This window comes from Adiantum capillus-veneris, chromosome 24 (assembly GCF_014529385.1).
Source record: "Adiantum capillus-veneris isolate H3 chromosome 24, ASM1452938v2, whole genome shotgun sequence".
Lineage (NCBI taxonomy): Eukaryota > Viridiplantae > Streptophyta > Polypodiopsida > Polypodiales > Pteridaceae > Adiantum > Adiantum capillus-veneris.
The window spans coordinates 45,803,184-45,816,834 of NC_140954.1; the positions used below are offsets into that span (position 1 = coordinate 45,803,184).

At 37.1% G+C, this 13,651-nt stretch overlaps 1 protein-coding gene and 1 pseudogene across 1 annotated transcript; one reads left to right on the top strand and one right to left on the bottom strand.

The window, feature by feature from the left end:
- Window positions 1-349: 349 nt before the first annotated feature.
- LOC147426306 (uncharacterized) lies at window positions 350-2,187 on the top strand. The gene is made up of 3 exons (XM_086498298.1): window positions 350-774; window positions 875-980; window positions 1,889-2,187. The coding sequence occupies exons 1-3, from the start codon at window positions 667-669 to the stop codon at window positions 2,044-2,046; spliced, it is 372 nt and encodes a 123-aa protein (XP_086354424.1). The 5' UTR covers window positions 350-666; the 3' UTR covers window positions 2,047-2,187.
- Window positions 2,188-6,308: 4,121 nt separating this feature from the next.
- LOC147426307 (uncharacterized) lies at window positions 6,309-9,929 on the bottom strand (annotated as a pseudogene).
- Window positions 9,930-13,651: the final 3,722 nt, after the last annotated feature.

Here is a 13,651-nt window from a genome sequence, read left to right on the forward strand (position 1 = left end):
TGTCCCTCTGTCCACATCATCGACAAGCTTCCCATTTCATGGATAGATAGCAGGTGTCTCTTCGCCTTCCACGTGGCGTCTTCTCTAGATCCTCTCTTTATTATTACATCCACGCAGCCCTAATAACCCGATTATAATGGACGTTCATCGTTGCTCTCTCTCTCTCTCTCTCTCTCTCTCTCTCTCTCTTTTGCAGAACATGTCTTGAGTTCAACTCTCGTCGGATAGATCTTTGGCGTTAAAATCCTTTTCTTCTTCTTCTTCTCTCTCTTTCATCCTTCCACGTACAGCCTGCCATCCACCTCTCGTGTCGGGCACACACGTACATGGACAGTGATTCAATAGAATCTCTAATCTCTCTCCCGTCGTAGAAGAGTCTGTTGTTCTCCAACACACACAGTCTCTCTCTATAGTCTAGCTCACACACGCGCACACTCTCAAAGACCACACAAACAGTACTCGCCATCTAGATAATCTTTTGAAGCTCTGTATGTCTCACACAAATTCAGAACGTAACGTTGCTCTCTCTCTCTCTCTCTCTCTCTCTGCGCCTTTAGATCGTCTGGGAAGCATTCTACGGGCTGATTGGTGAGTTTATTCTATCAGTTGTGCAGTGCGCAGGCAGAGAGAGAGAGAGAGAGAGAGAGAGAGAGAGAGAGAGAGAGTATGCGGCTTCCTAAGTCAACGCGAGCTGCTCGAGAGACAACATACAACGATCAAAATGTCTGTATAAGCATACGAGATGCTGCATCATGCGCTGCCTTCATCATCAAGGTACTCTCTCTCTCTCTCTCTCTCTCTCTCTCTCCGGCGGGCCCGCCCTAGCTGCAGGTGCACGAACAACTGACGAGACAGCAATAATACTGGCATGCAGGTGCAGCACTTGATCGAGCGCTGCCTCACCTTCTACATGGATGCAGAGGAGTGCGTCAAGGCTCTGTATAAGCACGCTGGCATCCATCCCATCGTCACTACCACTGGTATACTCTCTCTCTCTCTCTCTCTCTCTCTCTCTCTCTCTCTGTGCTGCCATTGTCATAAGACCACAGTGATTCAATCCAAATTAAAAGGAAACTTTATTGAGATCCCTATTTAACAGTGAGGGAGGAAATACTCACAGCAATGTGCATTTTTCCAGTTTTTTTTTAATATAGAAAAAGGGGAAAACTTTCAAGGAAACCTCTTTACTAATTAGAAGGAATTGAATCAGGTATACACATTTATTACTAGACTGTGAGCTTGGGCTAGAGGGACATACCTTGTCTGAAGTACAAACTAAAAGAGGACTAGTACGGCCGGCCGCCTCCGGCGACCTCTCTCTCTCCCACTCTCTCCCTCTTTATCGCGTGCAAAGGGGCTTGTTTTTATTTTGAACTTTAGCCTTCGGGTCGCAGATTGCAACACGTGTAAAAGGCTCCCGCTTCCGCCATATTATGTTAGTAGATATGTATGTGTAAGGCAAGCAAAAAGAAGATCTCTATCTCTCTCTCAATAAGAGGATGAAGAACTTGCACAAGAAGATTTATAAATTTTCTCATGTAGAAAAAGGGAGTCTTTTTCAACGTTTTTCATACAATGCATAACATCATGAGCTTATGCTTGGGAGGCAACGCATACCTAGCTAGGTATGCAGTACTCCCTCACAAAAGCTCATGATGTTGAGTTAAGTCATAATGTGGGAATTGTTTTGAGAATCTGCCCAAAACTTCTTGTGTGAAGCACCTCATGTTTAAGTTCTCCAACATGTAAGCATTCTCATGTAGCCTCCTCTCTCTCTCTCTCTCTCTCTCTCTCTCTCTCTCACACGGCGCCTTACAATGCATTACTCATACTAATGTTCTAGCTTATATTAACCATTTATGGTTACTAACCTTTTTTTGTCGGCTAGTATGGAAGGAGCTAGAGAAAGCGAATCATGATTTTTTCCAAGACTACCACAAAACAAGGTTGACAAGGAAATCATGCCACTTTAGAAAGGTTTTGCGAGATTTCACTAACAAGCTTGCATCGGGCAAGGAAAACATGGAGGTCACCAAGTCAAGGTGATTCCATTGAGAATCTCTTACTTGACATCATTAAATAGGAGGTTTCAAGGTTGCTCTCCTCCTAAGCCCATTGGCTTACGTAAGGTGATAAGATGTAAAATCGCACTTGATATTTGTTGAGCAATAATTTCCTATTGAAACTTGTTCGTCAAGTTATAACCCCAACCCCAAATACCAAAAACAACAAGAATAACATAATAATCATGGAATATTCTCTTAGTTTATCCATAGAAATGCATATATACACACATTTTTGAAGGTATCTCTAAGTTTGAACATGTGTAAACATTAATGTGAACTAGTGTGGCTGGCGGCCTTCGGCCACCTCTCTCTCTCTCTCTCTCTCTCTCTCTCTCTCTCTAGCTGCGCACGCACTGTCCTCACTGTTGCCAGAGATGTAGGGCCACACTGTCGGATGAAGCAAATTGCACCACGTGGCCCCCTGAATGTCTCTCTGATAAATATATAGAATAGATACTAATATTAGTGATTTCACTCTCTTATTTATGTGAATATCCCTAGATAAATACCTTGGATTTCTCCTTGGCACAGAAAAACTACATTTTGCAAACTACTGTATTATATAGTTGCATTGAATCATTGTGTACATTAATATCTAGACATAGTTAAGGTAGAATAATCAAGACATTTAAGAAACATGCAAACACCTCAAACATTGTTCATAAGACAATATTAGTGTTTTAAAAGAATATTATTATTATGTTTTGATCAAAGCTGTTGTTATTATAAAGCTCGGTCCAATATGCCACTTATATAGTATATTGGCAAAGTACTAGCCAATTACAAGATGAGACTTTCAACTAATTGACAAAAATTAGCCACAAAATAAATTGGAAGTTAAGAAAGGGATCCAAGCTTGATTTAACCAACCTCTGATATAGGGTCAACTCTAGCCTTTTCATCTTTAAGAGTATGTCGAAGCCTGACAATAGCACTCCACCTTTGGAGGAATTAAGTATTCTTTTAATCCTTATTCTACTGACGCTCCTCTTCTTAAAAAGTACGATTCCATATTCTTAAGGTTATTGTGAAGGCTTTAGTTGAGAAAGAGAGAGGGACACCATTTCATGATATAGTAGCAGTAGACATTGTTTCTTATAATATGCTACACTAATTTTACCCAATGTCATTGTTTTATGTACACCATGGATGTAAGTAGTTTCATATCTAACAAATAAACTAATTCAAGTTTCACCATGAGACAAGGTAGGTGGATAGGAAGAGGATGACCTCAAGAGGTACCAAGTTTGTCATGGACAAAAGAAGCTAGGAAACCAACTTGCAATGACATTTAGTAACAAGATGACATATGGGTAAACAACTAAATATATTTAAAAGTCACTTATACCTAGGTGACAAATCTACTGATTAGGGATCCCTTCTGCTTGTTTTAGAATGATGTGATCCCCTAGCTACCCCTTTTAACTAAATCAAGTTACTGGTTTTAAAAAAGCATACCATAGTAAGTAGCATGGGCAAGGATGATGAAATCACAAGAATAAATGGAATACTCCTCATCAAATGAGGATGTATACATCTAATAATGCACATTATTATTTGCATTACATATATACCTATAAGTCCTCAAACATGAAACAATAGGATAAAAATAAATAATCAGCCCTATTTTGATGGATCGGTACCAATGCATGAGAATAAATATCCTAAGGTATCTCATGTGTACGACACTTTTGACATGACCTTTGATATACACTTCATTCATCACATCAACATAGAACTTGATCCTTGAAACAATGAGGTCAAGCCTTGGATTCAAGTGTGTGGGTACTCTTTGAAATAGTGATTTTCTGCTCTCTATGCCCCATTGTCATGACACTCTGTGTGCACTTGTTGTAGAGACTCTTTGACACCATGTTTATTTCTGAACCATGGTCAATCAAGACAACAAATGGCTCTTCAAGATCACCTACCTTGACCAAAGTTTTTGTAGTAGCCCTTGCCCAATGACTTCGTGAATAGTAGCTCCTAGGAATAGATTTAACTTCTTCTTCATCATTTGAGAAATGTATTTGCTTCACTCTCCCACTAGATTGGTAGCATCCTACAACACCTCCATCGTCCTCCTTATTTTATAACTGCATCCCTTGTGTCTTCAAGGTTTCTCCTTCAACCTGTGGACGAGAGACCTCAAGAAGAGTTTTCCTCTTTCTCTTGATGATGTCAATGATCTCCTCATGGAATTAATGCTTTGCAATGCCAAGAACTTCTCCCAGAGTAAACTCAATCGTGCTATTCAAAATCCTATCCTCCAAGACTTTCTTTAAATTTGTAGCAACGACCTCAATATTAGATTTTACTTTATAAGTTGGCCCTTTTATATTCTTTGAGCTTCCCAAATGAGATAGGAAAGTTCAAGAAGCGAGGGTACACATAGTCCTAATACCCAAGGTGGCACCAACCTGAATTTTATATTATATATAAGGACTTCTTGACTCCTTACACCTTTCAAAGGGAGATCTTCCTGTCTGTGTGAAAATGGGGTGGTCAAACTCCTCCGCAAAAGAGGAAATAAGGAGGACCTTAGCAATTGCAGACCCATAAATTGTCTAACTTCTATATATAAAATATTGCATTGTGGCAAGTAGCTGGTTCAAAGGGAGATCTTCTTGCCTATGTAAATAATATATGGGATGATCAAAGTCCTCCACAAAAGAGTAAATAAGGAGGAACTCAACAATTGGAGACCCATAAATCAGACTTCCATTTATAAAATATTTGCTCTTTCCTTAGCTAGGCGACTCATTCCCATAATGAATAGCATCATCTTGAAAGAGAAAAAAGGCTATATAAAAGTCAACTTTATTTTTGATGCCCTCATCTATTTATGGGAAGGAATGGCACATGCAACTGAAACAGATCAAGATTTTTTGTTCACTTGACAAGGCTTATGATAGAATAGAGTGGGATTTTATTATTTCTTCAGTCTCTGTTTGACATGGGCTTTGGTAAACGATTTATCAGATTTGTGCATGTATTGTTTGGTAATGCTTATGCTAAAGTTTCCATAAATAGGGATCTAACAGACTATATTATGCTTAGAAGATTCGTCGGACAGGGATGTCCCCTTGCTCCTTTACTTTTTTCAATTGTGACAGATTGTTTGGGATGGCTGGTGAGAAAACAAATGTAATGGAATATGGCTAATGACATTGATTGTAATGGAATTAAAGTGACAGTAAGAGAATTTTTAATGAACATAGGGAGAGGACTTGATTGAAGATAGGAAAAAAAACATTAAACCTAGTTAGATTGGCATAAAAAATACTTGCAAAAGAGAGAGAGAATTAGAGAAATTGACAAGGACCGGATTTACTTGGAGCCGATCACCCCTCCAAAAGGATTTTCTATTATAGATTCTCCCATAAAGAGAGACTTGGTACAATACAAGTTTCATGCACCAATATTATGCCCGTAATTAACTTAAAATAACATGAACTTGTCCCTGGTCTCAATCCCAAGACCTCAAACACCTTTAAAGGTGGAGAGAGCTAGTAGGGAGTGAGGGAAGGGAGGAGAAGAAGATGTATTCTTACGAGAAAGAAGTAGTGTCCCCACATATGAGTCTTACCATAGCCCGAGCGAGATTTCTCGAGCGAACTAAAACCCGAGCAAGAGAGGCCGATCAGCTTGTGAGTGAAGCGGCCAACTACCAAAAGTGAGTGCACGAAAGAAGACAGTTCCTAGATAGTAAAAAATGATAATTCCCCATATCATTTACTAGGTAGAAATGAACGTAAGTAGGAAAAGTGCAAAGTAGGAAAAATGGAACATTTACTAGGTAGTCTATATAGGAAATTTTCCTCTCCACATTTTCCTATATAGAAATAATTCTCTATGTAGAAAATTATTTTCTATATAGAAAAAGCGGACGTCACACCCATACCATTTTACTATGTAGAAAATATTGTCTAGGAAAACAATTCTTACATAGTAAACATGGAACTTGAGAAAAAAACCTTATTAGACTAACAATAAATGTAGCATTTTTAATTTGCTAATTCCAAACCTGTTTTATCTATCAGTAAATAATATGGAGAATTCTCTTAATGATTTTGAATATTGAAGAGCTAGAAAGCATATTTTATGAAGAAGACAATTAAATATTACATAAACGAAGACACTGTAAGAAGACTTCTTAATTCCAATCAATTGCATTTCACAATCACATCACTTTTTCATAATTTAACGAAATCTAGAAAAGAAAAACTTATGTTGAATTGTTTAAAAAGACACAATGTCCACTTCATCAAATGTCAAATCGTGACCAAGTTGTCTTCTCAAAAGCACTCTCTGCGTAGAAAGCAACCACTCCACTAAGCTCTCTCTCCTCTCATTCAATGTGAGTATCCTCTTGTTGTCTCTAAATGTAATCTACTCCTTCCTAATTTTGAGAAAACTAGCTTTCAAAACTAAGTACATATCCTCTATTGTTTGAAGATCAAAATACTTTAAGAGGATCGTCTCCTTCTCTTCAACAGTTAGAAGGAGGGACACCTGCACAAAATCAATGTTCGTTAGTCAAAGCTTCAACACATCAAATATCCACAGACATCTTCTCATAATAGTAGAAATGAATGCTTATGAAACGATAAAAACTTACTTTATCATGGATTGTGTCATTTGATAAACAAGAAGAACCGTCGCCATTGACATTTTCAACAAAAGCCATAGTACTATCATCATTGATGTTACCAATATCCTAGAGCAAAAAGATATATAAATTACAAGTACATATTAAAGTAGAACATTAACTAAATTCTCTATATTAAAATACCTGTCTCCTCTTTTTCTTTGATAAGAGCCTTGGTTTTTTACAAGTCGTGGAGTTACGAAGTTTATCACTCATCTATAAAAACATAGCAATTATAAACATAATAAAACAACGAAGTGTATCGATAAGAATGAGTGTACGTATATAGGAGAGAGAGAGATAGATAGATAGATAGATAGATAGAGAGAGAGAGAGAGAGAGAGAGAGAGAGAGAGAGAGAGAGAGAAGAGAGAGAGAGAGAGAGAGAGAGAGAGAGAGAGAGAGAGAGAGAGTGTACATACGTGAATGAGTGGAGAGAGAACTATAGCTAGTGGTATACTTGAGATTATGACTAGTATATGACTTAAAGATATCTTCATGAGTGATTTGTTCAATACTTCTAAAAACCCACCTTTCGTTCTCTATTGCTTTTGCATCTACTTTCACCATCTTGTTGAGGCACTTGCAAAGACGCACTAGTAGGTTTGGAAACCAACTATAACAACACAATAAACCCCTCTTAGAACATATCAAGTTATGAACCATGCTTTAAAGCCAAAAAATAGAAATCACCTGCGATGTCTCCCCCGTCCTAGGAGATTGGGGCATTGCTCTCACTCGTTTTAAGTTACCATTTGTGAGCAACGACACAAAAGATTGATGCTCTAGACTATTCTCGAGCTCAATATCCAAGTTTTCCAAATTCTAAAAGAAGAAAGAAAGAAACATTAAAGAGTATAACATGTTGAACATATCCAAGTCATTATGTTAATCTTCTAATAGCTCATCATCGTCTGGAGTATCGATCTTCTGAGCCATAAGAAACAAACATAAGTAAAGTGCATGTTACCATGGTTGTAGGAGTATTCTCATGTCCACTCCCGTTGTAGCTTTCTTCTTCTACAATCGCCACATTCAAACCTAGATTTCCTTTCTTAGGATCATGTTCTCCTTGTGAAGCATTAGAAGCAAGACTTACCTTTCAACAAGCACAAAAATCATCAAACATAATGAAATATATAATAATTCAACCAAAGAGTTGGAAAGAGTAAAACTTACAGGTTTTGAGGTTTTTTTCTTGTCGTACTTCCTTTGCGACTGTGCATAGCTAATGACAAATTGATAGATATCCTCTGATGCCCAAGTGTAAGCTGCATCTTTAAATTCAAACTTTGCAAGATTTCCTTTGTTTTCTTCGATCAATGCTTTAATCTTCTCTTGCTCTTCAAGGTTATGACGCAAATCACTCACAAAAGGGTAATCTTTGAACCACTTTATTACATCCCTATAATTTTGTAGAAACGCAGGATAATGATCCTGATTGTAGTACACCTCTAAAAGCTTTTTTCCATAAAGCCTGCTTGGATCTCTCAATTTGGGCTCAGGTGGACAAAAGGTATTAGCATATGATGGGGCTTGGCGACCATTTTGTGCCATCGAGCACTATGACAAATGAAGTTATAAACCATAAAAATGTAAAAAATACATAAAGATTACAATTGGATTTCCTTAATTAAAGAGAGCTAACAAAGTATTCCTCAAGATTTTGAAAAGAAAAGACTTAAAAGTTTAGAACAATGATTATAACTACATCATGATTGTAAATGACACTATCTATCAAGGACATAACTATCAAAGATGATTCCAAAATCTCATGTGTTACAAAAAAACTTGCCAAATGCATGGCAAAAGCATAATATTATTGTCTTTCATTATTTTGTTTTTTTTGAGAACCTCCCAACCAGAAACTACTGCGACACAAAGGGATATATCTTGCCAATTAGGATCTTCGACTCCTGCCTTCCAAAGTTGTGCGCTACTTTGCATTTGGAGAGGCCTTGTGAATCGCACCTTTCTTCTTTCCACATCCACCTCTCAAACGACAACATATACAAACATATGACTAGAAAAGTCACGATCATCACATTGTTTAATTTGAACAATATCCATTTCTCCACCCATGGAGTACACATCCCACAGTCCCCACAGTAAGTAGACGCTTATGCATAGAGAGGTCTTTAATCTCATAAGCAATCATGTAGTTTTGAAAGCTCCATGGAATAAACTTATGAAGTAAAGAGATGACTTCTCTTATGCAGTCCCAAGTGAAAGGCATGGGAGTTTGTTGCAGTACACTCATTCCAATGATTGGCTCCACATTCAACCTTTTGTTTTCTTCTTCCACCAAGATTGATTTTTTGTAGTAATCCGCAGCAAAGAAAAGCATGAGATTTGTACCACATTGTGCAGAGAAAAAGTATTTAATCCGTGCTTTCCACTCACCAATAGAGAATGAGCCAGGAACATAGTTATCTGATTTCACAACAATCGTATCACCAACTTTGAAGACTTCTCCGTTATACCAAATTTTGTTGTGTTCTTGAACATGTGTGGATCTACACTCTCTTTGGATCAAGAATCTCTGCTCCGCTTGAGAAAGCTCCCTCCATTTTTGCCTTTCAGGACTTATGATGATCCCTTTATCAAAAACAGAACTACTACATGGATAGTCAGTTTCATTTAATAAGAGAGAATTCCACAAATACTTTGCCTTCAAGACAGATGACACTTTGAGTATTCCATGTTTATGCCATGCTTGGCATTCATACTGCACTAAAGAGTCAATAATATATCCTGTGGGTGCCATGAGAGCAAAGTGAAGCTCTTGGTACAACCTTCGGTGAGGCAAAAGGCCATCCTTATCTTTATGAATTTGTGCTAAGATCCATGTGAGAAGTCTTCTCCTATGAAAGTTAGTGAAAGAAATATCATTCTCTTTATTGTTTGACTTTAAATTGACATAGGTGGAGACAAGTCGCTCATAGAGAAAGCACCATATAACATCATGATTTCCATGTCGAAGAATATCATCTAGTATTTCTTCAGTCCCTTCAAAATAAGAAGACATTGTTAGATTTGCAATTGCTAGAACCCTCTTCTAAAACGTTGCTATGTAAAGCAAAGTTGAGATATGATAGTACCTGCCACATGCTCAAGTGGTGATGAATTAGCACCAAAAGCCTCTTCATACCTGACTCTCCAAGATGAAAATAAGGTCCTTGCAACCTCAATTGCCTTGTTTGTCCAACCATGATCCCGAGTATAGTTGAAAAAAAGGTGGGCAATATCGATTGATAAGAGTCCGAGATCTTGTATATCACTAGACAACCCATCCACCTCACATAATACAAATGGAAGACACCACTGTATGAACTTCTGATTCTCTTCTGCCTTATAATTTTTTCATGATATTTACTGGGATATCTTGGCCAATGACCATATCGCAAGACCGAAGGGACACAGCTTAGGGATCTTGTTGTGATATCATCAATCTTGCGTTTTATCTCTGTTGTCGAGTTTCTCATCAAAAGTGAAATATACTTTTGAAATATATTCAAAGAGATAATGTGCATTGTGTCATAGACAAGATCCAATGACAAATCAAAACCATAACTATCATTTAGTTTCCATAAACTAGACTTCCCACTCAATCCAACATTCTTTAAAATATCATCACGTTGGCTTTGTGAAGTGGTCTTGACTGAAAGAGAGAGAGCTTTTTGCATTTCAGCCATACTCCTTTTAGGCAGTGGATAGGGCGCGAGTCGAGCGAGTTTTCGAATTGGAATCCCTACATTTTGTTCCAATCTGGCACATTAGAATCAGAAACCCATACACAAGAGTATTGGATGGCAAAAATAAAATAGAAGTTCATTGCAGACTCAGGAGCCAACCCATCATGAAACAAATGAAGGTATTTCTCTACAATGTGTGGCTTCACAATGCTTAACAAAGCATCCTTTAGGTCATCTTCTGTCTTATCCAAGATGAAATGTGCAATATGAATGCCATTGCTATTTCTATCTGCAAAAATACTCAAAGAAGAGCATGCAATGTTAGTAGATCAAGTAAGATCCTAATCCACACGATAATAACTACCATTCATGAGGGCCACTTATCAATTGATGAGTATGTAATTAATGACAGGTCTGACACATGCAATATTTAGTTTCCAAACTTGTTGCAAAGTCAAGTACTTCCTTCGCAAACATTCAAATCCTTTTTCTTGAACACCACAAAGATGGCAATAAAGAAGTGAATCATGCTTTATTATTCTATAAATGGCAGTACAACTCACGTTTTTTTTGTTGCTACAAGCAGGTCCTTACGAGCCTGTAGATTCTCCGCAATGCTCCATCTGTGCAAAAATGTCAAAATCAATATCAAAAGATAGCTTGTATGAAGAAACAGGAAAAAAAGTCTTTTGTTGCAACTACCAACAACACTACTTGAGATGTTGTAGCAAACTCCTCTCTTTGAGACACTTGCACACTAGACTCTACCTATGTGGACATTGGGGGGGTTTGGTGATGTGCACTATGTGCACCTCCACGCCTCCACCTCAGAGGGTGGTGCACTATGTGATTATGTTGATGTACCACGTGAGTTCAGTAAAGAGGGCAGTTAAAATGCAAAAAAATAGGTAATTTAATAGAGATACGTTAATAAAGTGTTTTTATATTCAAATTTGGAAATTTTTCCTAAAATAAGGGGTCTTTTTATTCATTCAAACATGTCAAAAAAAAGGGCTTTTTTAATTATCCCATGAATGCGCATTATATAGGGGGCCTCTATTAAGCTCCCATCCTTGGGGATGACATCATCACTAGTAACAGAAACATAAAATTTCTAGTTCATAATGCTGTATTTTAACCTTATACCTGTTGGCTAGAGAACGCAAACATGAAGCTACCAAATACTTTTTTGGGAGTTTTAATAATTTGAGCAATTAGAACTTGAATTTTTTGGTTGAAAGTTGTTGGTCTATTGAACTAAGGTGACTTTGACTGATGGGAATATTGATATGGAGGAACTTGGATACTGACTTATGTCAAGAATCGAAACTTATGACACGATATTCATTCTTGCTATATGATAAAGCATATCAATTTCGCAATTGATATTTGTTTTGCAGGTTTTTCTTGGCAAGAAAAGTACAATATGTACTCATATGAAATTATAGATTTTGAACTTGTCTTCCTTTTTTGTGACGGTCGTTAACCTCCTATGAGGATCTCAATAGAGATGGCTTTGACTGGAAATTTGAAAATCTATCCATTGTACAAAGGAGATGCTGTCCAAATGATTTGTCACTCTTTCTTTTAGTAACCTCATGTGACGGTATCATACATGATGGGTGGGACTGGTTCTTTTTTAAATATTAAGCAGATACACAGGAAATGCTGTCCAAATTCCTACAAAAATCGAAAAAGACATACACTACGTAATTTAAAAAGAACATAGTATAGGGAATGATGACAATGAAATAGTATGGGGAACTATGAAATTGGGAGTGATTCCCTACGAGACATATATACATTAGACTTTCTAATGGGATACATTTGTACAGGCCTATTGCATATTACATTTCTTCATTTACAGTTTCAAGAGATTGAGCTTAGATTGTTAATCTGGCTATGTTGCGAAGAAACCTACTCAGTAAATTCTGGTTTTTTAATGGTAAATACTGATGGGTTGTCTCTCGAGCTAATCAGGCTTGTTACAAATCTATGGCGTAAACCTTTGAGCTTGATAGGTTAAAAACATTCTCTCCATGATTGGATAGATGTATAACTTTTGAATTTAGTGTTAGTACTTTGAACATACTCCAATGTTTTCAAATAGTGCCTTAATCCTCACATGAGGGTCTCGGATGAGATGGCAGTGGAGTGGACTTTTGAAAATTAGTTCAAAATACAAAGGAGATGATGTTCGATTTTTTGGAATTAAAAGATGAAAACATTATCATAAATTAAGACTCCCTCTTTAAACTTAATATTTGATCTATGTTATGGTGTTAGCTTTTGTTGTAATTTTTGACACCAATAACAAGGGGAGGGAGTCGTTGACACCCGTCCTCCCAAATAATGCCAGTTCTGACAGGCTTGTGTTTCTTGGATGGTGACAGGTAAGAGATTCTTTCCTTGGGATTACAACGAAAACTGCAACAGTAATGGAAAATCATCCAATGTACCAGCTAGATCCTTCTACATGTAGATGTAGTGGAAGCTCATCCCAAAGGATGGGCACATAAGATACAACACTAAGATATTATATTGTAATGATCAAAGATCAAATTTTTGATCTAAATGATTGTATTATCCATTAGATACAGAATGTTGTATTGGTGTATATGAAATGATAATTGAGGTTTATGACATCTTGTTTTAAAATATTGTTATTTAATATATTATTTAATACAATTGTCTAAGTATGGTTCAATTATGAGGGGATTTTTCATACTTAAACACACACACATTTTCCTACTAGTCTTTGGTCGGACTAGTGCCATACTTAGAAATTGGAATTAGATAATATATTATCAGATAGTAATATAGCTACTCCAATTTATCTTGACTTCAATCAAATGGTTTTTGTCAAGATATGGGGTATTTATACCCTAAGAATTGGATTGCCTACTCTTTAATACAAGTTACATTATTATTAGCTTGATCCACACAATCCAAAGGGATGGGTCGGGGCTCTCATCTCCTAAATTGGTCAAGCATCTACATGTTTACATATAATCCATATACTGTAATCATTGACCACCCTCGAGCAGGTGTGGATTTTCAAGTTATCTTGCAGGATCGAAGTATTGTATAGTAACCATCATCACGACATAATCCACAAACTTGGAGCAACATCATTTCGAATCATGAGATATCAGGTATGTAGATTTCATAATACGTACTCTCCTCCCTGGAGGACCCCTTTATCATACAACAATTGGGTGTACTTAAATCTAAGTTCT

What these genes read in the sequence shown, in the direction of transcription:
- LOC147426306 (XM_086498298.1), top strand. Translation starts at nt 667, where the DNA reads ATGCGGCTTCCTAAGTCAACGCGAGCTGCTCGAGAGACAACATACAAC. An exon ending in GCGCTGCCTTCATCATCAAG is followed by an intron (nt 775 to 874) that starts GTACTCTCTCTC and finishes ACTGGCATGCAG; the next exon opens with GTGCAGCACTTGATCGAGCG. An exon ending in TCCCATCGTCACTACCACTG is followed by an intron (nt 981 to 1,888) that starts GTATACTCTCTC and finishes TTTGTCGGCTAG; the next exon opens with TATGGAAGGAGCTAGAGAAA.